Genomic DNA, 26,832 nt, shown 5'->3' with positions numbered 1-26,832 from the left:
TGTGTGCATCATTGAGCTATGGTATATCCAGCCTTGACTACATAGCCGTTCAATAGACTTTGGCGCACACTCACTGGCGACCTTAACTTGACACACTTTTGCCCTATATGGCTGCAATTTCTGAGAACTGGAATTTCCTACAATACTATAGCTGCCACTGACTAGCAACAAAAGGCGCGGTGTTCAGGCGTGTGGTAGAAGTCTACTGTGCGGCTTCAGTTGCCTGTAGCAGGTGCTGACGAGCGGTGCTATCAAAGAAACTGTAAGGTAAGCGATTTTCTTACAGTGTTAACTACACAAAGCGTTAAGTAATGCACGTGTATGGAGTAACTTCAACGCCACTCATAGTGGAGGCTCGGAGCAATACGATTTGAGTATGACTATATTTAGCCCAGAGGAAACCCGCTTTGGTAATAGCTATGAACTTCCGAAGATGTTCTATTTATTCTGGTTATAGCGTCTTTTGACTAAGTTTGTGGTCTATATACCTGCGGATTGGTATCAGTAATGTCAACATACATAGGATTTTTTTTTTTGGAGGAGGGGGGAGGTATAACGTTTTTTTTTGTTGTTGTTTTTGTTGTTTTGTTTGTTTTGTTTTTTTACTGAACTAGGGCCTGTATAATTTATGTGGTCAAGGTAGGCAGATTACAGATTTAGGCTACATGAGAGCTTTACTGTATCATTCCTATGTCATCGGAGATAATACATATTGACGGACTGTGTATACATGCGTGGTAGGCCTACCTTATCTGTGGTTATCTGTAATGTACTAATGATTGGTTCATCTAGATGAACTACGGTATTAATGTTTGAGGTGTGACATGTATAATTGATCCCTCCGATGACAGTGCACTGGATCTAGATGAAAATCACAATGATCGAGGCTCCACTGCCTAGGTAACATGTTTGCTTGGAAACTCTTGTGAATCATGTCAACATTCTGGCGTCTGTGTAGTTGCCACTTCGATGGCTATGAGACTGTTTGTAGACTAGCCCAAAGGAGGATCTACAACCTGCGGATTGTTCCAGTCTAAAATGTTATAGGTTGTAGCATTATGATTAGTATGCTTATATGTACTTAATTTGTGTATAAAGTGTGTCTAACTCATGTATATACTAAAGCCAGCCAGCGACAGTCTCTGTGCGTTGCTTATCATTTATGTCAGTAATGGTATGATATTTGGTGTAAGGCTACATAAGCCATCTTGTGTAAATACCAACGAATTAGGTACGCGCGTCTGTTGAACTGGCTCAACATAGGCATCGTGTGAATTTGTGTGATGAAATGTTACGTTTCAGCACCTTGACTAAGTGTACCGATGTCTGGCCAAAATCTGTCACCGAAGACCACGACATGCGTTGACATATACGAGGCCTATACACCTGAAGCTTCTTCGGGTTATCTACGTGATTTTTGTGACATCCTCCGACGCCAACGGAATCGAACCATTACGCGCAACTTATACCAATAAAGCTCGTTTTAATTCTGCTCAGATCGCAGTCGACGAAGACATGGAGGTGGCAACATTTTGGTCATTTACTCAGTTGTAGAAGCCTCAAATTGAGCCCATGCAGGTCGTCACAAATATGACTTTATGTGTCATGCAAATATCGATAAAATTTGTCAACATTATACATGCATAATATACTGGTATATACCTGAACAAAATGGATGGTCTACTCGAGGCACATAAGTGTCCTCCACCCATAAAACAGGCCACCGTCAAGTATTAGGAATGAAAAAGTCTCCAACACGGCGTTAAGCACCAGTCATTCAAATAAATAGGCAAAAATATATAGATGACTGATGTTGTATTTACCCACTTCCATGTTTAACATTAATATCAATGGAATCTCACCTTTTAAACACGTCGATCGGATGGCCTCAGTTTTTTGTCGAGATTATCACTCGATCCGAGGAACTTGAAATATTGAACATTCTGACCCCTTATTGGCATTCCACATAATGTAGTATAGTCAAAATGCAAGTATAAATACAATAAATACATTATTTTGCTTATCTAGTTTATTTGATGTCTAGGTATAAAGCTTCTATACTTAAGGTGAAGACCAGTACAGCCCACATATACCAGCTTGCTATGTAGGTCATTGTGTGCAATGCATAGTGGAAGAACACGGTTGCAGTCATAATAATTTCATGTAACGTCAGAGATAAACAAAGTTTCGAGTGAACAGCCATTCTACTATGTAAATAAAGGCACTGGGCTCATATTTAGGCCTGAAAAAGAACCTTGCACAAATGCATTACAGGCGGACGAAAACGAGATATATACAAGTTTGTAGAACGTCTACATAATCATATTGACAGCGTACGTCAGCAGTTTGGAAACAGATTATGAACGCGACAGAGGGCTGAGGTTATACTGTATTAGCAAAAACGTGGTGTCAATCTATAACCTAGATACTGCGCCTTTAGCATATGGTGCTAGGGCCGCGGTTTAAGTCTTTACAGATTTGTGACGTATAGCTGCATCTGAATTGCAAGTTGTCTGTGCAGGTCCCTGATGTTAAATGACCAGAGCCCAGTGTTAAAAATTGTATTAGCAGTCAATCCAGGGTTTTAATTTCAGTCTCAATTGCTTTGCACCGGGGAAAGATTGTATGATATAAGGTGTATTAATTAAAATGATCCAGTGTTTATGGCAGCCTTTTGAAAAATTGGCCCGGCGGAGTTTTGCTAAAGTTAACGTCAGAGCAATCAAGGATTATGCGGTATGTTGAACCTTGCATGAGCATGAGCAGTAGACTAAAAACGCCGACACCTCGCATGTTTACACAGCAAGAAAATCATATTTTAAAGCAGACATAGTGCAGTCTCGTCTACAGAAACCTCTCGCGAGAAATATTGAACAACGCCAAACACAGGTTGTGACGCAGGAGATGTTTAATCATGGAGGTGGAACATTAGAGTTATGACTCCATGATTTAGGATATTGATAAGTTTCCTGGACATCTTCTCCCTGTTACTCTTGAAATAAAATCGCCTTATTTTGCCGATTGTATAAATTTATGCAGAGGATGGTTGCATTTTAGGTCTAAAGCTTCCCTTTTAAGTATTGGTGGACGTAGAAAATAGATCCGCTCATGGACACGATAACCTTGTGGTGATGAGGCGAAATATGAACGAAACTACAGCTGCCTCACACAATGGGCATTGAGTTCGTGGATTCGATGTTTGGACTGGGTTAGTTACTACAGCCTCTACTGTACACAGAGCACGCTACGGACTTCGCGCTCCACACATACAGGCGTTAATAGGTAATGTAGTGTCCCATGTACAGCAGAAACTCGATCGTCTTGTTCAGACGGGTCAAATGTCAACCACAAGTAGCTGATGTCTGCAAATTTTCAGCATCATGTTGCGAATTGGGCTTCCGTCTGCTAGTTCCATTTGGGTTCAGCTGACTCAGGCACACTCAGCAGCTGACGAACATGCGATGATCCTTACAGCGCAGGCGTCGCTCTAGTTAAGGTGACCGTGGAAGTGACTGAAGTATGTTCTGCATGACCTGAAGCTGAAAATGGTCAAATGGCTGTGAACACGAACACATACATGATGACTGTCAGGTGAATCGATGAAGGAACCAACGACAGCTGGATTCACGAACACATACATGATGACTGTCAGGTGAATCGATGAAGGAACCAACGACAGCTGGATTCACGAACATATACATGATGACTGTCAGGTGAATCGATGAAGGAACCAACGACAGCTGGATTCACGAACATATACATGATGACTGTCAGGTGAATCGATGAAGGAACCAACGACAGCTGGATTCACGAACACATACATGATGACTGTCAGGTGAATCGATGAAGGAACCAACGACAGCTGGATTCACGAACATATACATGATGACTGTCAGGTGAATCGATGAAGGAACCAACGACAGCTGGATTCACGAACACATACAAGATGACTGTCAGGTGAATCGATGAAGGAACCAACGACAGCTGGATTCACGAACACATACATGATGACTGTCAGGTGAATCGATGAAGGAACCAACGACAGCTGGATTCACGAACATATACATGATGACTGTCAGGTGAATCGATGAAGGAACCAACGACAGCTGGATTCACGAACACATACATGATGACTGTCAGGTGAATCGATGAAGGAACCAACGACAGCTGGATTCACGAACACATACATGATGACTGTCAGGTGAATCGATGAAGGAACCAACAACAGCTGGATTCACGAACACATACATGATGACTGTCAGGTGAATCGATGAAGGAACCAACGACAGCTGGATTCGAACCTGTGATCTCATTGGTCAAGAGCTAAATGAAGTCTTCTGCAGAAGCCATTCGTCTCCCAGTCCGTAACAAAGTCAATATTTCAAGAAATAATAATAATTCAAGCAATACGATTAATAATATTCAAAGCACTGAGCTCTGGAGGTTTTGAATTTATTGCGTGGGACTATATACTTATTAAAAATATCTTACAGTAGGCCTGTACAAGTATGTACACATGCGATGGACAGCGGTATAACGGGACAGATGTGAATGACTCACACATGGAAGGATTAACACAACTGCTAAATTTTTTCAGCAAGCACTTGACTGGAATCGAGCCCTCGCCTTTGTTGCTTTGACTTGCTGCTAAAACTTTCTGATCTTTAATGTAAGATCTTGTTTCATTTATGTATGCTGTATATGGTGACCAGTTTAGTCAAAGTAATTTTTCTAATTTTTAGGAAAATTTTTAGAAACAACGTGTTCACAACCTTCGGTATAATTAAGCTGTTACTTGCTATGACCACACCGTTGACCCCCACCTTGATCAGCTGAATGTCGTTCGAACAAATAGAGGGCGAACGAGTAACTAGGATATATGTATAAACGTAGGACTATATACAAGTTATATAATCACGCAGATTGATAGTTTTGTAGCTTATGCTATTTCAAATTATACCCATTTGCGGATGTGTGTGTGTATGTTTTGAGTTGGATGATTAAAGATTTCAACTCAACGTCACCTGTTTTACCATAAACGCGCATGGCCCTTGTCACCTGTGCATAAGTGGAGTTGGCACCCGGCCAGTTGTAGTCTGGAGTACGTAATCTGCAGTACGGACTTCTCATGCAGCTCAGGTCACAGCAATGGGACCCCTAGATATACCATGTAACATATTGTACAGTCTCCCATATACCGTAAACACTTGTCGTGTACATTACACCAGGCTGAAGAATACATTCGCTACTGACCTACCAAAACAGCCTTGACTGTCACCGCCCTTACCTTAACTTCGTTGTGTGGAATTCTACTTCTCGGTTGAGCCCCAGCCAGTGGACACGTCACACTGAAGTCACGTGAACTGATCAAAGTACTGTATATCATTTTATACATGCACACATGTAATGTGTAGTAAACAGTTAAACTATACCTTGGGTTTATGAAAACTTAGAAGCCACGAATATGCCTGGATCACAATGATATGCATATGCCTATTTTAGTGCACAGATCGGAGCAAATTACTTACGAAAACGTCTTCGTCTTATACTTTTCCAGACATTTGTTTTTCAGTAAAAATCACAGTTCGCAAGTATTTTTAATATTTCCGATCTGTGATTATCCAGTATGTATTGCCAGAAAATGTCTTGAAAAGTAAACAAGAGAATGTTCGAATATGTCGTCAAAAAGCAAAATAATTTGTGATTGGCCAAACTTGGAAGACCGCATTGGTGAGAGGCTACTAAATCATTGTGCTTCGCTAGCATGTTAACCAAGTAGCCTGCAGTGATATCGTCAGCCATGTTAGCTGTGTATCCAACCCTGTGTATCCATAAAATATGAATGTGATATACTATACATTCAATTCCTGAGGAGAGAGCCAGTTCTATGACACGTTTGAAATGACTACACGGCTTTGTGTATATGTTAGTGGTCGGTTTTGTATTAAGATGCCGTCGTTCTCAATATATGGGCTTCTTCCAGGTGTGTAGAATGTCTTTGTGAATGGCATAGTGATATGGCGATGGATGATGTATTAGTCAGTCGTTAGGGTATACACTGATCGTGGGAAATGTTACAGACATTCCCGACAGTCTTTCAGCATTTAATCACTAGAGACATTGACCAACGAAAACATCTGCCAGCTTCGTCCATTATGCGTGTGATGAGGTTGCGTTTCAGTATATGCCATTTAAGATGTCCTGCACGGTTATTGATGTTGCTGCATGTAACAATGCTGCTGATAGGCCCAATCAAACGTCAATCAACTTGTCAGAGCCTTGAAAGAGGCGGTGTGTTTTCAGCACGTGACCTATATATCCCGCAATCTCTTAGAGATGACATAAAAACCGAACTCTTCCTTGCTCTTGGTCGGTGCTGGTGACTCGTCGTTCAGGAGCGGACAAGTTAGCTAGTTCTGTTGACTTGTGACTTTCACGTGTGTGTACTGTCAGTTCTCCCACAGTTCTGTATAGGCGGTAAGCATCTCTTGATCTCCTAACACAGATGCATGTACCGTGCATCGTGCTTACAAAATCTTTGTGTCGTCTATACACAGACGACAGATGCGTGTTGAATTTACGTGGTGGGTCAGCGTAACCCGTGGGTGCCTTTCTAAACAGCACATCATAGAATCTCCCTGAATTTATAGTGTGCAGGTTTTAAGGGCGTGGATGGTAGAAGTGTAATCGTGTTTGTTCATTATAGATTTTCAGTCAAACGAATGCTACAGGGGAGCATGTAACCGTGAATTTTTTTCCTGTAAAGAGAGACAAAAGATATCAGAAAAATTCAAGAACTTTTAAAACTGAAGTTGATTAAAACGATATTTCGATGAAGAATGTTTGCCGTTTCTGTTATGACCACTTTAAATGTGTTGTTTAAACCTAGAAATGTCTTCATATTATCCAACTATCTATTTTTTGCATCTAATGTATCTGAAGATTCCTGTTTCACTAGATCATAGAGGTTTTCATGCCTTACAGCTGTATTGCATAGATTCAAATCAATACCTAATGTTCTTCATTGTATTATCTGAGACATGGTCAGTGTTGATTCATCAAAACATTAAAGTCACCAAAATTCGTATATGGAAGTGAAATACTTGTGAAGTGCGAGCTAAAATACTAATGAAAATGAACCAAACACAGCAAGATCCGTTTAATCAGCATGGAAGCCAGTAATATTTGATGGGATTTTATGAGTGATTGCACAACAGATAATCGATGGTTTAATAAGTCGTCGATTGTACATGTACTCCGGAATTATCCGACGAACTGCATAGCGTATGAAATTCCTAAAGGCCGCACTGTTTGAAGTTATCAGAGATTGAGAAAAATGGCGGCGTACCACTCTTCTGAATTAGTAAACCCTTTCATGCGGCTTCGGTGGCCATTATCAGTAACAAGGAACAGTTCTGAGATAACTGATATTTGTATGAAGACATCAGAGTCGTGGTATAATATTTGAGAATGTTTGCAAGCCTGTGCGATCGACCATCTGATTATAAAGAACTGCATGTGCAAAACAGCCAAGACATGAATGTATTTCAGCAAAGTTTTAAAGATGGAAACTTTATAAGGAGGTCGAAAAAAAAGCGTTTATATTAATGTTATTTTAATATGTGTGTATATTAATAAAGATGAATCGCCCTCTTATGTGTTTGTTTGTTTGTTTATTTAATATTCAGTTTACTTTGAAGAATATTTTAAATTATTTGATCATAAATATCAGTATAATTTGTGTATTAGTTTGTCCGAACTGTGGAAACTGCAGAGAGGAAATGTAATCTTGTGATTTCTCTCAAAGTTTTCAAAGTAATTTCTACTGTTCCATTCCCAGTTCAGTTCATTCAAATTATATACCACGTGTTCGTTTATAGATATACTATACAGACTAAGAAAATCTTTATTTTTCAATCCTAAGGAGTTATTTAAACACTTCAGTAATCGTGTGAAATACAATAAATATTTATACACACCTTTATATTTTTATAGATGTATACAAGTATCTGAAAAGATTGCAAGAACAAATAGCAGGGTTATTGCAAAACATGCAGGCGTGCAGAGTGGATAATTATATCTTATATAGTCTCTACTCAATTCCACACGGCGATGGACGCAAAAACTGCATAGCAGCCAATAAAAGCGTTGGAGGAACACAAATTAAAAGAATATAGGAATTAATCTTTCATTTATAAAATTAATAAATATTATTATTTTATTTGATCGCTGTTGGATGTTAGCCCATTATGGTTGTATTATAATGGTAAAAAGTGCGGTCTTAAAAGTGTTGAAAAAGATGTCTTGACCCCTCGTTTAGAAAGAGAGGAAAAGTCCCTAACCCTCACCTGTTGCTGCCGGTTCTATAAAATATAATATTTTTTTACGAATATTCAATTAATTTAATAAACGTCGCAAATTTAGAGGTGTATAAAAACTAAAAAAGAATGTAATTACTAAATATAAGTGTTCCACATTCTTTCGACAATTATTTGAAACATGTTATATATGTATATATATATATATAAATGTTATATATTTTGAAGACAGGATTTTACACTTTATGTACTTACCTAATGTGGTCACACCGTACTTATTAAACCAATTTTAATAATTAATTTTTCCGAAAATAAGAAATTACAATACTAATATACAGGCCTGTAATTATATTTAAACCAAATAAAACCGCAACAATACTTTATCGGAAATTATGTATTCGTTTGCTATGCCAGAAAATATACAGAAATTAATTGTTATAATAGTTTAAGCGTTTGAACATTTTTTGGTAAAAGCAAAACTGCATTGGGCATCCTCTAAACGCCATTATACTAATTCAACCTAGACTTTTCTTTTTCAACAGGCAAAAGAAAGCCTTGCATAAAATTACCTGTAAAGGTACACATTTTGTCTATGATAATAACTCTGCATATAGTTTGTAATAAACAATATATAAAAACTACTCACTATAAGAACTAAAAATGTTATATACCGGTATAGGCTAAATGGTCTTTTCTCTGCTGCATTGATTTAAAGATAGATCAACAACGAGGTAAAGATGTGTTGACTGTTCGCTGAAATTACTACACTCGGTTGCCATTGTATATTATTAAAACATGCACATGTATATAGACTATATATACAACAAGATTTACCTTTACCGCATCGCTGTATAAATGAAAATATTTGAATACGAACAGACATATGTATTTGTTTATGTGTTTGTCTGTTATGCTTAAATTTTTTCAGGTGCTCTAAGTGAAATGTTGGACTAGAACAAATAAAAAAATAAATATTTTGCATATTGAAATTCAAAATTTATAACATATACATGTTTCGGAATTGGCTGTACGATTGATTAAGCGAAAATGGTAATAAATTTTCAGGTGAATTTTAACTGTGCCGCTGTGTAGTCGTCCTTCGTAGTGTGTCATAGCACATTTTTTATTGACGATTTAATGGAGACATTTAAAACCCACATGCAAAGAAGAAAAGATTAAAGTGAATGTCATTTTCTGCAAACGACTGAGTATATTTAATTCTCTTCATTGGAATGAATGCACGTGAAACAAAAGTAAAAAATAATTATAACAGGCGTGATTTTGTATTGGCCTGATACAAAGTATTAGCCCAGCTAACATTTGAGTACCGATATATATTTTAGAAGCATCTGGCTTGAGGGAAAAGCAAGACGGGTCTTTCAGTGTAAAATTAACTTCTAGATGTGAACGACTTGTGAGTCTTATTTCTGAATCTAGTTAGGTAATCCAGTTATTAGCCTATACCGTAATGTTAACATAATCAGTGGATAAAAGTTAGAATGGTGAGTCATTAACAGGATCTTTAAATTAGCTTTCTTACCTTTTTTAGCTCAGCGAACCAAGTATAATCTAGCTCCATGGTACCATCCAAACTGAATCATTTTTAAAAAAGCCAATAAGCTATATATACAAGAAACCTTATGTTAGTTCTCAGAAATGACCCGGGTTATGGTCTGGGCTCCAAACCTGTACAAGTACACCAGTGGGTACCTCAAACTGGTGTTGTGTCATTACCAGAAATGTGATTTGTAATAAACCCAGTTTTTTTTATTATCTCCAGTCCAGGCCATAACATAGATCAGCGTATCTGTAACAAACTGGAAATCCCGATGGTTTTGAATCGATGAATAAAAACCACCAGATACTTATGAGAAAAAACTCGCTCTAGATTTAAAACGAGTCTGTGGATATATCCTCCATGATAGCAGTTCACACCGCAGTTGTGCTTTGTATCGGTGCTCAGTTAACACCTCATGTTTGTATGATCGACACTGATTGTCCATCATGGCATGCCTCTACAACTGAGGGGTTCTGAGGTCTGAGGGGAACTGAGGGTTTGTATTCGAGGATTCGAAGTATAGTTCATTGGCTAATGGTTTTACACGCTAACAAGCCATATTGTATATACTTTCTGGATATATTTCAATATGTATTGGATATATTGGATGTGTTTCTGTATAAGCAGCGCCATTTGCTGGTTTTGGTTAAAATTAACCATATCGTGGATTATTGGGGAAGTTGACGAAGCTACGAAATAACTTCTGCAGTGTACTCATTTTGTGATGGTCGAAAAAGGACTATTTTTACGAACGTTCAAACTTGTGGGGACAAAAATGCAAATGTGTGCGTTTTACTTTATCATCATTAACTTATGTTTGTATCTTTCAATTACCTATTTAAATATCACCTTAAGTTAATTAATGTAACACTTTATGATGCAATATAGCGATTGAAATCGAGAATCTAAAAATATATGGTGATCAATGCTTTAATGTCCCAGTTTTGTGTGTAAGTGAAATATTTTTCTGTTCACAAATATATCAACTCTACGTGAAAATTTTAAAAGGTTTATTCCAGCTCAGATTAGTCTGCGCGTTGGAAATCGACCAGTAAACTGCATTTAGTGTGGGTCTCCTCGGTTGTATATGTCGAAACTGGTAGGCGCGCTTTATCCACTAAGTTGAATGTCGGTCTTACTTCTGTTTTCTTATCTACCTTAGACCTAATACATACATATATGGTCTTTTTTTCATTTTTTGATTGTTTGTGTTTTTTTTTAACCTGTATGCCTTAATTGTTCTTAGAATTTACCCGATCTTCTCCAAATCGACTTTTTAACTAGCCTTCACTGATGTACAATCAGTTGTCCACTTTAATGCATTGAATCTGATGTTACCATTGTCTGTTGTGTTTAGAATAGGACTGTTAACATGAAGGAGAAGAAGAGACGAACTCAGAAAAGAGGTCGTCAAAGAGAAAGAATGAGACCGTGGCTTGAGAATTTGCTAAACACAGACGCTTGCCCCGGGCTGAAATGGAGAGACAAAGAGCGGAAAGTATTTGTGATACCATGGAAACATGCATCAGGCAGAACATGGAAGCAAATTGAAGATCCTCTGTTATTTAAACTATACGCAGTTCATACAGGTTAGCCATATTTCACATTGATCACCATTCGTCGAGTTAGAGTAAGAAATTTATGGAACGATGCAGATATAAATTATATATTATATATGCATATATATGTATACTATAATGTGTGTGTGTGTTTTCACTTCATTCTTGAAGTACAGAATGAATCTTCATACAGAATGAATAATACATATTTGTAAATTTGTAAATTATATCATGGTGTGAAGTAGGTTCGAACGTGTTAACTTTTAACAAATGTTAAATTCACATTTGGTTAAGCATTGATATAGAATCTGAAACATCAAGCTCATTGAGGATCTAATGGTGAAACGATTTAAACGTTGATCAAAATATTCCATTTTTCAGTGTAACCACTTTCATCACAAAATCTTTACTTCAATACTTTAGTTTAATTAGCTTCAAAACAAAATTTGTGTTTTCTTTTGTTAAGTCCGTTGTTCCTCAGAAAGTCTTTGGTTTTCTATATTGCTTTACTCGGAATACATACTATAGAAACTAGGGTCTGCTGATGTTACAATCACAAAGATTACCCTTATGTCACTTTGCTGTTTTCCAGGGAAATTCAAAGAAGGCCAAGAGCCAGATCCCAAGAAATGGAAGGCTAATTTCAGGTGTGCCCTGAACAGTCTGCTGGACGTTGAGGAGTTAAAAGAGGAAACTCACAAGAAAGGAGAAGGGGCAAAGCGAGTGTACCGGTTTGTGGATGACTGTTCATCTACCTCCAAACGGAAGTCAGATATTGAATGTACGTCTGACTTATGTAAATTACGCCAGGTAATATGGTTTCAGTGGAGGTGGTTACGAAAAAGCAAATGAAATGATCAGTCCAGACTCAATATATGCATGACTGGCGAAATTAACTTGTTCCACAACACATGGTCAGTAACTTGAAATAACTAAGACAAAAGACAAATTTATGTATATCTAAACTACATAAGCATGCATGCAGTATATAACCTTCGTTAACAACGCGTTTACATGGTCAGAATGACGAATATAGTGAAAACCGGAGGAAAATGTTTTGAGCAAAAGATCTTTAATCCACAACCACCATCGCGAGCGAATGGCCAATATTATATGTCAAGAACCAAAAATAAACTGCAACCCCAAAATATCAAATAAATATAGAATGCCTGAGCACTATACAGTTGTAATAGGGAACAGCATAACCCTTGGGTTAGTTGTAGTTGATTTTCTTCTGCAACACCCAGCCGCAACACCCAGAAGACATTTTGCCTTTGTATTTGATCCCAGATTTGGCTTACGGAATATTTTTATAAAATGTGAAAAAATGATGTGGTCCCTCTGATCATTTAAAACAAATTAAGCCCGTTCTCTTGATATATTAGAGTGGTCAAGATATCTCTAAATATGCTGATACCATGGAGTTTTCTTTGCGTTGTTAATAGACGGCTCTCAGCGGAAGAGGGCAAGGTGTGACAGCAGCGACGAATCCTCATCTCAAGAGACGTACATGTCGGGAGGCGAGCTTACAGACGACCAATCAATGCAGGTTGGTGAATGCTAATTGTATATCCAGCCTTTGTCTCTGAATTTACACTGATCTGCATTCTCTTTTCTTTTCATTCGTTATTGATAGTAAGTCCATTCAGAGTGCATCTTTTAACCGTGACAGATTCACAATGGAATGATAACTCTTATAAGTAAAGCTGTAATTTTGTGATTGCTCCACGGGACTGATGTTTCACGCCGTTTACTCAGAAATGTTTCGAACTTCGACTGCGGTGGTCTTTTTTTAGGAGTGGAAGAAACCAGAAAGAGTTCAGAGGAAACCATCAAACATCGTCAGGTATACTTAAGAAAACTCCTGACGTATAGCCGCAACAGGATTCGAATACGTGACTTTATTAGCCCACAGCTAGTGGCCTGAACTTTGGCAGTCTTGAACGCTGAGAAAGTCAGAATATCCCGACAGGGAGCTGGTTTCTTACATACTCATTATTTGTATCACAGGAAACATGTGTGAAAGCAGAAGTGAAAGTGGAGGTTTCTAACCAGTGTGCACAAGGCGAGACCGACGAAGTGGTTATGGAAGAACCTACTGATCATGACTATTCACAGAGAGAAACTTTTCAACCAGGTAATATACAAGAGCTGTGACTGTGTATTGATTACTGTGTACATTCGAGTATTACACAACAGGTTAAATTTTTGTGTACACCCACGTAATACACGACAGGTATAACTGCTAGTACTACTCACTCACCACTGTACATGCAATTAATTAAATAAAATTCCAGGGTGTGATTAAAAAATTCGAAATATTCAAAGTTAAATAGGGTGAAAAAAATACAGACGCAAAATAAAAATCTTATTTACCCTTCGTATATCGCAGGGGCCGATTCAACAAAGCCGTTTCTGACGTAAGTCAACATTTAATAACTCTGTGCGATGCTTAGTTTTTGGTAGTGAAAGTTGAAATTTGGATACCTTTGTCTATAGACTACATTGATGAGGGGAATAAAATTTTAATTTCTAAAGCCCGAGGAAAGCTTTAAGATTGCACTTCAAATTTTGAATGAAGTCAGAAATGGCCTGTGGAATCAGCTCCAGGCCCCGGGATCATGAAGCGATCTTAGACTTAAGTAAAAATTTTATTTATTAAATTTGGTGTCTTTCTTTTCGTGATTTTAGCTGTACAATAACTTACTCAGAATTTATGCTGTCAAGCGATATTTTGCCCTTGTTACTCAAGAAATAACAATTAGTGATTTGAAATTTTGACTTAAGTCTAAGATTGCTTCGTGATCCCAGGTCCAGAAATGTAAATGCTTAGATTAAGATTACCTCAAATTGAAACAAAACCACTTGTTCTACATGTTTTAAGGGAGAAGAAAATGTAAATATCAAACAAATACCATTGAAAAGAGTATACATTCCCTCGCAGGTGCATGCCATAAAAAAGGTTCTAATATGTACCTCAAGTTCATAAATCATAAATGAAGTCAGCGCCAAAATCTGCTGTGGGCGGCTCCATTTTGCCTAAGAACTAGTTCCTGAAGTCTTCTGTGTTAGGAGGAAAATTGCCGTCGGAAACCGCCGAAGTGCAGTTCGTACATTTCCGGTAGAACTCTTTTTCTCAGAAGGTAACGAACAGTACAGTTCGTTTTCCGCTTAACGATCGGGAAACCGGAATGTTGAACGTAGGTTCCGAGTTTACACGAACAAGCCGGCAGTTTTAACGACTCTCATTGGCTGAGAGGCAACACACCCCGAGCATAAATTACACGGTGTTAAATACGGAGGACGCAATGAACTCACCGATTTATGCCAGCTTTGCGGTTTTCAGGCTTCATGTGTATGGCAAGGAAATTATGCAGCAGGCATCACCAAATAGAAAAAAATGTGCTCTTTTCAGCCTATAGTGTCTTTTTTTTAAGTTTTTTTTTTTAATTATTCATTCATATTTCGATCGCTGTGGACGAGTGTTGAAGATCCACGCCGTTGTTAACAGTAGAAACTCTAAGAAGCATGGTCGCTGTGGTATGGGTAGCCTATATGTGTGATTCCACCTGTCCTCTCTAGGTATACCCAACTTGCCTGCCTTTCGCAACCCGACCCTCCAATCTGGTGGGACTGTCACAATAGAGGAGAGGAAGCCCCTTCCAAGCCAGGTCAATTATGATGATCTCAAAAGCCTGATTCCCGGATCAAAGATCATAGATGGTAAATTACTAGTATTAGATATTTTGTTCATTAATTTATGTGATTGGTGTTTTACGAGATGCTCAAGAATAATCCGCCTATAGGACGGCGGCCAGTATCATGGTGGAAGAAACCTGGGCAGATCCTGGGGGAACCGAGGGCCATCCGCAGGTGGCTGACAGACCTTCCCACATCCGGCCGATGAGGAAGCCAGCATGAGCTTGACGAGCTCACCACGACCGTATTGGTGAGAGACATCTACGTCAATGTGCCCATCTGGGGCGCTAAACACCTCGACCATGAAGGCCCCGAGAAATATTTTACTTCGCTCACTAGTATTATTCAGTATAACTTCTTCATGCCTGCTAAATTTAGAAGTAAGATGACCAAAAATGCGGTAATGTTTTCTTACCTCAAGAACATGTACAACAGAATGATTAAAAAGAACACACTGTTCCAAAGCTGTATATGTGATAGTAAATATCTCCTTCTGGTTGGACACTCCAATTTCCTTCATGATATTAAATGTTATTGACAGTTTCCTACCTATATCTAATATTAACAACTTTGTGCCTGCCTAGCCTTGGAAGATTTGTGAACTTCTGTATTGTCCGAAAGCGCTTGAGGAAAACACAGCATAACATCACAGTAAATATGTCTCTACTTTTTTCAGGCTTTCCTGTACATACAGCTGACGTAAGTTAATTCTGTGTTTGCAGGAGACCTGGATTCAAATAGCACAAGTTCCGGAGAAAACATGACCGATGAAGAGGTGGTAGATGTGAGTGTGAGCATTTTCTCCATTTTCTGCCGCCTTTAGGTACAACTGGAAACCTGGAGACTGACATTAACTGGAAATGGCTTCTGAACATTCAACAGTTTACATGTACATATATGTACTTTTACCAAATTCAATAAAACCAGGTCGTTTCACACCAAGACTTCAAAAATGGCACTAGCTGTTGTCTCGCTTGGCGCTCAGCTCTGACAGGTGAGAGCAAGAAAACATCACTGGTTTGCCCGGTATCAGTGACTGGATGGGGTGTCATGTCTTTGGCTCATACTTCAGTGGCTTTCTCGCTTTGGTGGTATGGAGACAAGAAGACACAGTGTATGTACACATACCAAGTGACTCCTCATCGTCATGTGTTGATGCTTCGCTCGGTGCCCCGCACTAAGAGGTTAGAGCAAGAAAACACCAAAGGTTGACCCGGTGTCAGTATTATGTGACTGGGTGGGATGTCATGTCTGGTGTTTTCGCCATAACACTTCAGTGGCGGCAGCACTTTGGCAGCATGGATTCGCCCTGCCGCAAGAAGAGCCAGTATATATACACACGCCTAATGACTCCTCGTCGTCATATGACAGAAAAATACCAAATGCAATGTTCATGAGTGTTAAGCAAACCGTTAACGTTGCAGCTACTGATAAAAACAATTCAAAATTACATCTCTCTCAACAGTGTGTATTGGTAGCATAACTATCTCAAAATAATTATCTAATCGTGTTACAATGATCACAGCAAGTCTGATGAATGTATTAGGTAATATGCTATCTAATTTAAATCATCTACATGTATGCTCAGAAGAGTGCATGTTCTTTCAAGAAGATCGTGCCACATGCAATGTACGTGTCCACCGGATGCATTTGAAATAGAAAGTTGTGTGTGAGACCAGAATTTATCATTGGTATATATTAATCTGGTTATTTGTCAGATTGCTGTTGAATGCCATGTATTGGTATAACTTAACTGTCAGATGGCCTGGTTGCAGATGGTCTACAGCATGGGGAGAAGCAGAGGTGAAGAAGGCTTCAGTGAATCAGAATCACCTTATGGCAGCTCTCCAGAATCGTCGCCTCCCTCTGAGCTGTGGAATTATCCCAGTTATTCCCTTCTGGCATTGTCAGGTATGTCGTCAGGTTTTTCACACTGGGCTATACCGTATTTATATATATATATATATATATATATATGTATATTTTTTTTATTTTCATTTATCTCATAGTTCTTTTTTTGCACACTTAAAATGAAAGGCCAGGCCAAGTGCATATAAGAATCGATAAAATATGACACTGGAAATTTAAAAGAATAACTTTTCATTGTCTGATGTTGCACAACCGAGATATCGCACTTCAAAGTGAGCAGACAATCGAAAGCGCTGCCATGTTATTAGTTTTACCCAATCAGGCAAGCGTTGTTTCCGTACCCCGAGGACATGTCTGTTTCTGCTTACTTCACCCGAACAGTGTTTGCCCTTTTAATCATATGTGCGGCGGTAGGAATGACGCAGCGTCACTGTGTTTCCTGTAGCCCTAACATGGGGCATCTTATGGCCTCCTAGGAATTCCTTATTAAAAGTTGATTCACATAGTTACCAAACAAGTTTAAACAAATGTGACCGTTTAGGTCTTATTTTACCCTCTCCGTAAATAAGTCTGGTTATATTATTCCTTGTTTATTCTTGTAAACACAGCTCATCTATACTTGCTTTATTAATGTTTATTCATCTATTAATGAATAATCTAGAACATGGGTAAACTTAAGTGAAAAGTCTTCACCTAGGAAGTGTCACGATTTTGTCCGTTTCTCATCGTTTCAGATCAAAGACAACCAGTGCGTGTTTTCCCCGATGACGAAGCTCATGTTGTCACCGAGACCATATCCGAATCCAGAGATTGGGTAGGCATTATCTGTTTCCGTTCACCTGTTTATCTAGTTTCCCTTTTATCAATTTCCTAAAAAGCTAGTTAACATTTGCAGCTTCAAAATTAATTTGGCTTTCATTTATTTTGTTATTTTATTGGGATAAAAATGAAATATTCATTTGCAGTTTCAAAATCATTTTGGCTTTCATTTTCTTTTCAGTTGATTGGGGTTACACGTCGTACCCAATTAAGGATTTTTCAGTAAAATGAGAACTCACATAATCTTCGTTGGCCAAAGGTTTTAGTCGAAAGACCGAGATATGAATAAGTGTCACCAGAAATAACATATTTGGCTTTTAGGATGAAAGTCTAGCCAGAACGAAGTGAAACAAAAGAGTGATTGGTTTAATCGAAATATACAAAATAAAAATCAGTATGGTCCTCCGTCACATTTGCAATCAAGTTACGAAAACGATTACAAGGTATGCGTGTATATTCAACAGGTATTTCAACAAAACATTTTCACCGTTAGGCCTGCAAGCGCTTTTTTCGACGCTGTGAGTTGTGAGTTTGCATATGGAAAATTCTACACGGCATTTAACAGAAGTGCGACATAGTTTTGGCCCATTTTACCCATATTCAGACTAGCTGAGAATTTATTTCATGTTTCTTTCATTTTTCTTTTTCAGAATATAACCGCGTTGGGGAAATCTAACTCTGTTTGGGAATGACTTGGCACTTTCCTCTGTGCGCAGACGCACGACCGTGGGTGTCAGGTGACCGGAAAACCTGATGTCGTCACTGTGACGTTTAGGTGTGGGACAACTCTTCGTCATTCCGCCATTAGGCTCATCCAAAGATTCATAGAACGCAAGCCATTGCACTTCGTTTGTAATTTCACAAAAGCGGTTTGTTGGTCTGTGTATACCCAGGAGGAGCGGTTTCCGGCGATTTGTCTGGATAAAAAAAACATTGCACTAAAACGTCGTCAGATGTTGTGTTCTTCATCAAAACTTCAACTGCATTTTATGCAAGAGTTAACTGCCAGAAGAAAAAAACAGCACAAGGACTTTTGACCATCACACTACTCCATGCATGCCTCATGTAAATTAGTCGCTGTGTTTGTCACTGAAAATATCGAGACAATTGGGTGGCGAACAAGTCCATGCCACGGATGAGGGTGTATTGCATGATGGAGCTTGTAATGTGGAAGCTTTTGTGAAAAGCATTTGAAGACTATCCTTTCATTTGGCATGACTATACGATTCATTAAGATGTATATCTACACTGTACCCCCATCTTGTGTATTGAAATCTTCGTGTTATTTTCGACAGGTATTTCTGTCTGTAATGCAACTGTGATGATTTCCTTTTCATATGCCAAAGGCCGAAATTAACTACTTTGACTCTCACTCGTTTCACTCTCGCTTGGTGCAGTGTATCGAAAAGTGCTTAGAACTGATTAGAATATACAATTGTGGAGAAGATTTAGGTGACCATAATAAGTGTTTGGCTTCAGTCAACTGCTGAGCATTCAGGGAACACTACACATCGATATTGCTTCAGTGTGTCGCATTATGTAAGATGATTGCAGTGGTTTGGAAAGAAGGAACATTCGATAAAGGAGCAAGGACTTGACATCGTGGACAGATCTCGCCAAGATATATGGCTGAAATATTGCATGGCTACGTGGCGTTAAGCCATACTCATTCACTCATTAACTCATTCATGGACTGCGTGCTAACAAGTTGGGACACAGGCTTATGGTTTGATCTAAGACAAACGTTTCAAAATTGCCGTGAATGGTGAGATTGCTCTTAAAGGTAAACGCTGGCTTAATCACCTTGAAGGAAAAGACCTCTTAAAAATCGAAGTAAGCATCACTAAATAGATAAGTTAAAACTGTACATAAATATATTTTCAACTATTTTGTTTTAGTTTTTTGTGTTAACAAAACTCGCAAACTTTTGAATTCTGAGGTGGGCTTTATATGCTTATCCTCTGACGTCACATGAAGGTTTTTCAACTCTGATCTCGACACTGGATGTCGAAATAACTCTTTTTACCCATGGGTGAAAGATTACTGAAATAATGTTTCCCAAAATTCCTTCCTTCAGGTGAACATCAGGAAAAAAACGGTGATTTGACGTCATAGTTCCTAGATACCGCCAGCATGGCTCATTTAGCCCTGCATATTTTTCAAATATTTGAATGAATTTCAATACCCTTAAAAAATGTCTGAAAAAATAAATGAAAATATTTCACGCATAGTTTTTAGTTGTCTATATGATTAACCCTACTTCATATATTAGCTTTATTTTATTTTAATCATTGCAGCCCGTCGGCCCCTGAACAGTGAGGTCGCAACTCAAAACCGAGCTTTCTATGTTTTAGTTATGGCTAATGTAAACTCATGTAAACTGATAGCCAAACATCAGATGGTCAACCCATGACATCTAATTTTTGAAAGTGTTCAATCTTCCCTATAAAACTATTTCAACTGAACAATGACGAGCTTTAAAAGACTTCAAGTATACACACTATCCGATGAATGTGATAACATATTGATGTATGGTTAGCTTTTAACTCCTATTTTTATCATATGTATAAATTTGCATTATTGCGCAAACTTGTGAGAAATCCCGTATCATACACCGCTGGCTTTATTGCACTTACTGTAAGTATTGCTTTTGTCGTAGTAATTTTCAATTTTATCACCTATTATAAAATAAACATTTATTCCAAAGATTCAACAAAATCTGGCATGATATTTGATGCTGTTTCACAAACTTTAAACCATAATCAGATGGTATGTATGTGAATGAGCCACAACGGCTCAATAAACTATTTTCTGTACGGTCTAAATAGCATAGCTCATTTTTTTTCGGAACTGATTGCGTATAGACGTGCCATAATAAGCTGCATGCCCGTCTCCAGAACTGTGAAGCACGTCACATGCAGTAAAAGCTAAATTAAGTAAGCGCCGCGAGCTTTACACTGTATGGTATTATTTCGATTATAATTTCATAAAATGATATTACCAAAATCGTTTAACTGTAATAATCCATATAATACCATGTAGTGTGTGTGTAGCATGATCTCGGCGCTTACTTCATTTAGCTTTTACTGTATGTGACGTACTTCACAGTTCTGGTGACGGGCATGCAGCTAGCTTTAGAATCATTAGAATACCGATATGTATACTGCTGATATGTATACTATATGACCTTTATACATTTCTTCCTTAGTGCTAAAAACCATGATAGGTCTGTACATACAAATCAGGAATACTTAGAGATTATGTTCAAAGATCGTACACCATGTGGAAAACGATATCATTGAGAGTATGCAGATCCGTACACATGAAAAGTTGTAACTCCACTGGTATAATTAAGTGTAGTGTATTATGAAATGTACAGATCAGTGTAAGTATAAATATTGTGTAAAAATTATGACCAAAGTGTACACATATGTAGATACTTTTATTGTTTTTATCATTGTTTTTTACCGGTGACGTATTATATGTTTCTTTACTGTTATTATGTTAAAATACAGATATTTTGTTTCTATATAATAGTTGGCGCGTTGGTTTTATCATTTGTCGACTGATGACTGTAAAACAACAACGCACGTATTAAGTACGTCTATCAGCGACTGTTTGATTAAGATATACCAAGTTTGGAAGTTAATTCTTACTTCAAGCAGAGTGTTTTGCCCAGTCTTTTGGCTCATGTTTTTTCGGACACTGGTAAGTCGACTTGAACATCTGTTTCGCACATCCTCGTTGTGTGCCCACACATACAGATATCCCGTGCATGGCCGCGGATTGAAGTGTATAGTGCATACTTTAATCTTTTCGAACCGCGGCTGGTTCAATATGGGTAAGATTGTTAATTTAACTTGTACAGGTATTTCATTTTCCCACATTTCTGAAATCACAGTGCGAGGTGCTTCCATAGCGGAGCCTGTATAGCTATGTACTTCCTAGTCGGGAAAAGGTAACAGTTGTAAAACTATCCATCTCATTTCTCTCATTACGCGTTACAATGCGGAATCGTTTAGATGCTGGATGTCTTCGTATATGCCAGTGTAATTTGCGTGTTTGGTTACATTGGGGACAAAGTCAACAAAGGATTATGGGTTGAAATGATGGGACCGTAAACTAAAGATCGAAGGCACGGTCATGACATGACCAATCTAATGCTGAAAACGTCTACAAACTGAAAACAAACACACATGTAGATAAATGTTATGCATGCTGAGACACCACACATCCCATGCCGAAACACCAAACGTCCCATGCCGAAACACCACACATTCCATGCTAAAACTCCACACATCCCATGCCGAAACACCAAACGTCCCATGCCAAAACACCACACTTCCCACGCCAAAACACCACACATCCCATGCCGAAACACCACACATCACTTCTGATAATATATCTATTCACTCGACTTGCAAAAAAGTAGAACACGTTAAAAAGAAGTGCTACAAATAATTTTCGCCTAGATGGATGGGAAAGTAGTCTGTTATCTGCCTCATCGGTGACACAATCTGGCCAGATTTTTAAGCCGCTTGACACATCGATGATAATATAGTCATGATGCTAGCTTAAGAAACTGTTTCAAAAGATACAAAATGGACATCTTACACAAGCCACTGTGCTTGTAAGGAATAAGTTACCAAAATATCCACGGTATAAATAGTGTTTCTACTCACACGAATCTTACACAAGCCACTGTGCTCATAAAAAGTGAGTTACCAAACTGTCCACGGTATAAACGGTGTTTCTACTCACACGAATCTTACACAGGCCACTGTGCTCATAAAAAATGAGTTACCAAACTGTCCAGGGTATAAATGGTGTTTCTACTCACACGAATCTTACACAGACCACTGTGCTCATAAAAAATGAGTTACCAAACTGTCCACGGTATAAATGGTGTTTCCACGCACACGAATAAAAATGAGTTACCAAACTGTCCACGGTATAAATGGTGTTTCCACTCACACGAATCTTACACAGGCCACTATGCTCATAAGGAATGAGTTACCAAAATACCCAGGGTATAAACGGTGTTTGCTTTTAAACGAATCTTATACAGGCCACAATTCTCATAAGGAATGAGTTACTAAGATATCGACGGTATAAATGGTGTTTCCACTCACACGAATCTTACACAGGCCACCATGCTCATAAGGAATGAGTTACCATATAAATGGTGCTTTTACTCACACGAATCTTATACAGACGAATGTGCTCGTAAGGAATGAGTTACCAAAATGTCCACGGTATAAACGGTCATTCCATTCACACTAATCATATCCAAGCCAATGTGCTCAACCATAAGGAGCGAGTTACCAGAATATTCCACGGTCTAAATGGTGTTTGCACTCACACGAATCTTATACAAGCCACTGTGCTCGGAAATGAGAAGCGAATTACCAACATGTCCTGAGTCAACAGTCTAAACGGTGTTTGCACTCACACAAAGGAGCGAGTTACCTAAATGTAATAGGCCATGGTCTACTGTATTGGACCATAAGGAGTGAATTACATGTACCAAAATATTCTGGATTCACGGTGTTCTAAATGATGGCGTTTACACTTCCATGTGTATGTATACAAGGCACTGTCCTCGAAAATAAGGAGTGAATTACCAAAATGTCCTGAGTTCATGGTATATGTGGCATTTGCACTCACATGAATCTTATACAAGCTGCTGTGGTCGATCGCAAGGAGCGAGTTACCAAAATGTCCGGAGTCCACGCTCTCAGGGCTGTTCGCACTCACACTAATCTTATACAAGCCACAGTAAAGAGCGAGTTACCAAAATGTCCTCAGTCTAAGAGGTGTTCGCGGTGTACGGCGTATACCAGCATGTATCTTATATCAACCGTATAATATCCAAACAACCAAAATATACCGTATCATGGTCTATAAAATGACCTTTGCACTCACTCGCCTCTCATTTTCACAGGAATTTTTATTTCCTTTTGTCCATAATTAATTACGATTGTATTGCATATACAAAGTTTAACAGTTTTTATGTTCAATTTTATGCATTTAAGTTATGACTGAAAACGATTTACCTGGCCATATTAAAATCATATAACCAATAACCATCATATAAGGCAAGACCACAGGAAAAGGAAACTTATCCATGTACAGCCATTTAATTGAATATATAGTATACATGAAACAGGCCTTTCAGTTCTGTGGCCTAATCCCATAACAAGACGCAAAAAGAAATCGAAAATGGGTGTATTATCAATCGTGGCTCATTCTTCTTACACATAAACTTTTTGGAAATGAGCATGTTACCAATAGTGGCTCAGTATTCATATATAAACATTTTGGGAATGAGTGTATCATCATTCGTGGCTCAACATTCTTATAGAAACTGTTCGGAAATGAGCATGTTACCAATAGTGGCTCAGTATTCACATATAAACATTTTGGGAATGAGTGTATCATCATTCGTGGCTCAACATTCTTATAGAAACTGTTCGGAAATGAATGTGTTATAAATCGCGGCTCAGTTTTCGCACATAAACTATTGGGTGTGTTATCGGGGCCCTCCGTGGCCGAGGTGGTTAGACCCAGGAGCTTCTCGCCAATGCGGTCACTGTGAGTTCAAGTCCAGCCCCTGCTGGCCTCTTCACTGGCCGTACGTGGGAATGTCTTGCATCAACCTGCGCATGGTTATGGATTTTCCCCGGGCTCTGCTCGCCCCTTGTCACCACAATGCTGGCCGCCCTTGTATATGTGAAATATTCTTAAATACGCGGTAAAGCACCAGTCAAAGAAATAAACAGCTCATGTCTATTCGTAACGCACCTACAGTGTGTTGTAGATCAAGACAATATTTTTCCCTGGCGGTTTCTCGTTCCATGCAGGTGTTGACCCTTCACGATTATACAATCGTTTAACGCTTTAGCATGATACTGAGAGTGGAGTAAAGTTTATTTATATATTTATTTGATTGTTGCTTAACAAGACTCCAGAATTTTTGACTTATACGATGGCGGGTAGTTTTCTGGTCAGGGAAAACAGCATGGTGCCCGGCCTAAACCACACACCTTTGACAAGATACTAACAAACTTTCCCACATGTAACGTAAAGATACGCACATCTTATCAGTGGAAGACGGATGGTCTTCAACGAATGTTAGATTCCGCAAACGGCCATACGAGAACCGTCGACAGTTCATTGTCACCATGGCCACAATGACATGCAGTGAGTCAAGTTCAGCCTTTACAGACCGACTGAGGAATTATTTCTCAGAACTGGCTTTCCTCGCTAAACACATTTACGCACAGCCCGAGTAACATGTGTTCTGTGAAAATACGGTGAAAATACTAAGGCGGCGTAATTTGGCATGTTGGAGGAATACGGGAAAAGTCCAGGGCATGGTGACATCGTTGTATTGGATAAATTCGGGGCCTAGGTCGGTTTTCATAAGTGTACGGATAAGCAGGTCGTTGATCAGTCACCAAGCTGCTGCAGTGAATACGGATTTGACGGTTATTTCCGAGAAGTGGCAAAAGACATCTCTCTATGCAGGCTAAAGTTGCGGGGAAAGCCTTAGCTTTAATATGGACGTTTGCCAGGTAAATGTATATGAAAGGACTAATACCCCCCCGCACACACACACACACTCACCCCCACCCCCCACCCACACACACTCACCCCCCACCCACACACACCTAAAAATGGACGGATTTTACAGTTATATATACGCTTTAACATATTGTATTTTTTTAACATTAACACTGTGAAATTTTAAGAGTTCGTAAGGACATATATATACACGCAATATTATACGAATGCGGGCTCTTGAAGCTAGAGCTGTTTGGTAAAGCAGAACTGTTTTGTAAAGCAGATCGCTGTTCAATCCCATTCTCGGACAGGATCTTTTTCCTTCCAACTTTCCAGTGTACCTTTAAATTTTCAGGGTTTTGATGGCATTAAGCGGAGGATGTTAGTCTCTATCGAAGCCTAGCATGAATTCTCGCTGGTGGTCACTAAATCGCCACTGAAGGTATGGGTGGTTTACTGCAGGGTGGATGGACACTAGAGGTTTTACGTCGTACTTAACAATGTTTCAGTCATATAACGACGAAGAGCGATTAGGTGTGTGTGTACATATACTGTGTCTCCTTGTGACAGGGCGAGTTCATTCCGTGCTGTCTTCACTGAAGTATCATGTGGAAGACAACAGACATGATACCTCACCAATTCACAGTATACTGACACCGGGCCAACCAATCATGTTTCCTTGCTCTAACTTCTCAGTGCTGAGCGCCAAACGAGGCAGCATCAAGTACCAATTTAAAGTCTTTGGTATGGCCCAACCCGTGACGCTCTAACCATTAGGCCAACGAAGCGGTCAGGCTTTTGGTATGAGATCCATATCTAGATATTTGTAAAAAAAATACCACCTCCAGAGTAGTAGATTTATTTATTTATTATTACTCAACAATATTTCACTTATGCGGCGGCGGCCAGCATTATGGTGGGAGAAAACCGGACAGAGCCCGGGGGGAACCGACGACCATCCGCAAGTTGCTGAAAGACTTTCCCACGACGGCCGGACATGAGCTGACTTAAACTCTCAGCGACAGCATTGGTGAGAGGCTCTTGGGTCATTACGCTGCGCAAGCGCGCTAATCAACTGAGCCACGATGCCCCCACCCCCACCCCCAGAGTATTAGAGCAGATTGTCCACTTCTTAAAGTTACGTAACCAGTCACCCTTTCTAAATACAACCACTTTAGTATTCAAAACATTTACACGTGTTACAATATTCGTGAGGGTATCGAGGTACTTGACCAAATGATACAAAGGAAAAAGTGCAACGTTGTCGGCGAATAACAGGAAAGACAAGTATCTAGAAGAAGCTGCACCCCATCTTTGCATCTTATGTCCTCGTATAGCTGCTTGGTGCAAAGCGAAAACAGCGAAGGACTGAGTATTCATCCTTGTCTAAGACCCACAAGGCCTATACGGGAATTGTTCAGTTAGCCCTGACTGTTACAGATAC

At 39.0% G+C, this 26,832-nt stretch overlaps 1 protein-coding gene across 4 annotated transcripts; it reads left to right on the top strand.

Annotated features, from left to right (window-relative positions):
- On the top strand, positions 1–21,331 carry LOC135467872 (interferon regulatory factor 1-like). Of its 4 annotated transcripts, none has more exons than XM_064745802.1 (10): positions 1–267; positions 11,234–11,465; positions 12,028–12,216; positions 12,881–12,984; positions 13,446–13,572; positions 15,018–15,158; positions 15,857–15,918; positions 16,910–17,045; positions 17,738–17,817; positions 18,473–21,331. In XM_064745802.1, exons 2-10 carry the CDS (start codon positions 11,249–11,251, stop codon positions 18,512–18,514), a joined length of 1,098 nt encoding a protein of 365 aa, XP_064601872.1. In that variant the 5' UTR covers positions 1–267; positions 11,234–11,248; the 3' UTR covers positions 18,515–21,331. The 4 variants fall into 4 exon arrangements, with proteins under 4 accessions (XP_064601872.1, XP_064601847.1, XP_064601864.1 ...); XM_064745777.1 differs by having other exon boundaries at positions 15,857–15,924; XM_064745794.1 differs by lacking the exon at positions 1–267 and adding an exon at positions 5,708–6,477 and having other exon boundaries at positions 11,239–11,465; positions 15,857–15,924.
- Positions 21,332–26,832: the final 5,501 nt, after the last annotated feature.

Source organism: Liolophura sinensis, chromosome 1 (assembly GCF_032854445.1).
Source record: "Liolophura sinensis isolate JHLJ2023 chromosome 1, CUHK_Ljap_v2, whole genome shotgun sequence".
In the NCBI taxonomy this organism is placed as follows: Eukaryota; Metazoa; Mollusca; class Polyplacophora; order Chitonida; family Chitonidae; genus Liolophura; species Liolophura sinensis.
The sequence above is the reverse complement of the archived record's forward strand: the minus strand, read 5'-3'. Positions and strand labels throughout refer to the sequence as shown.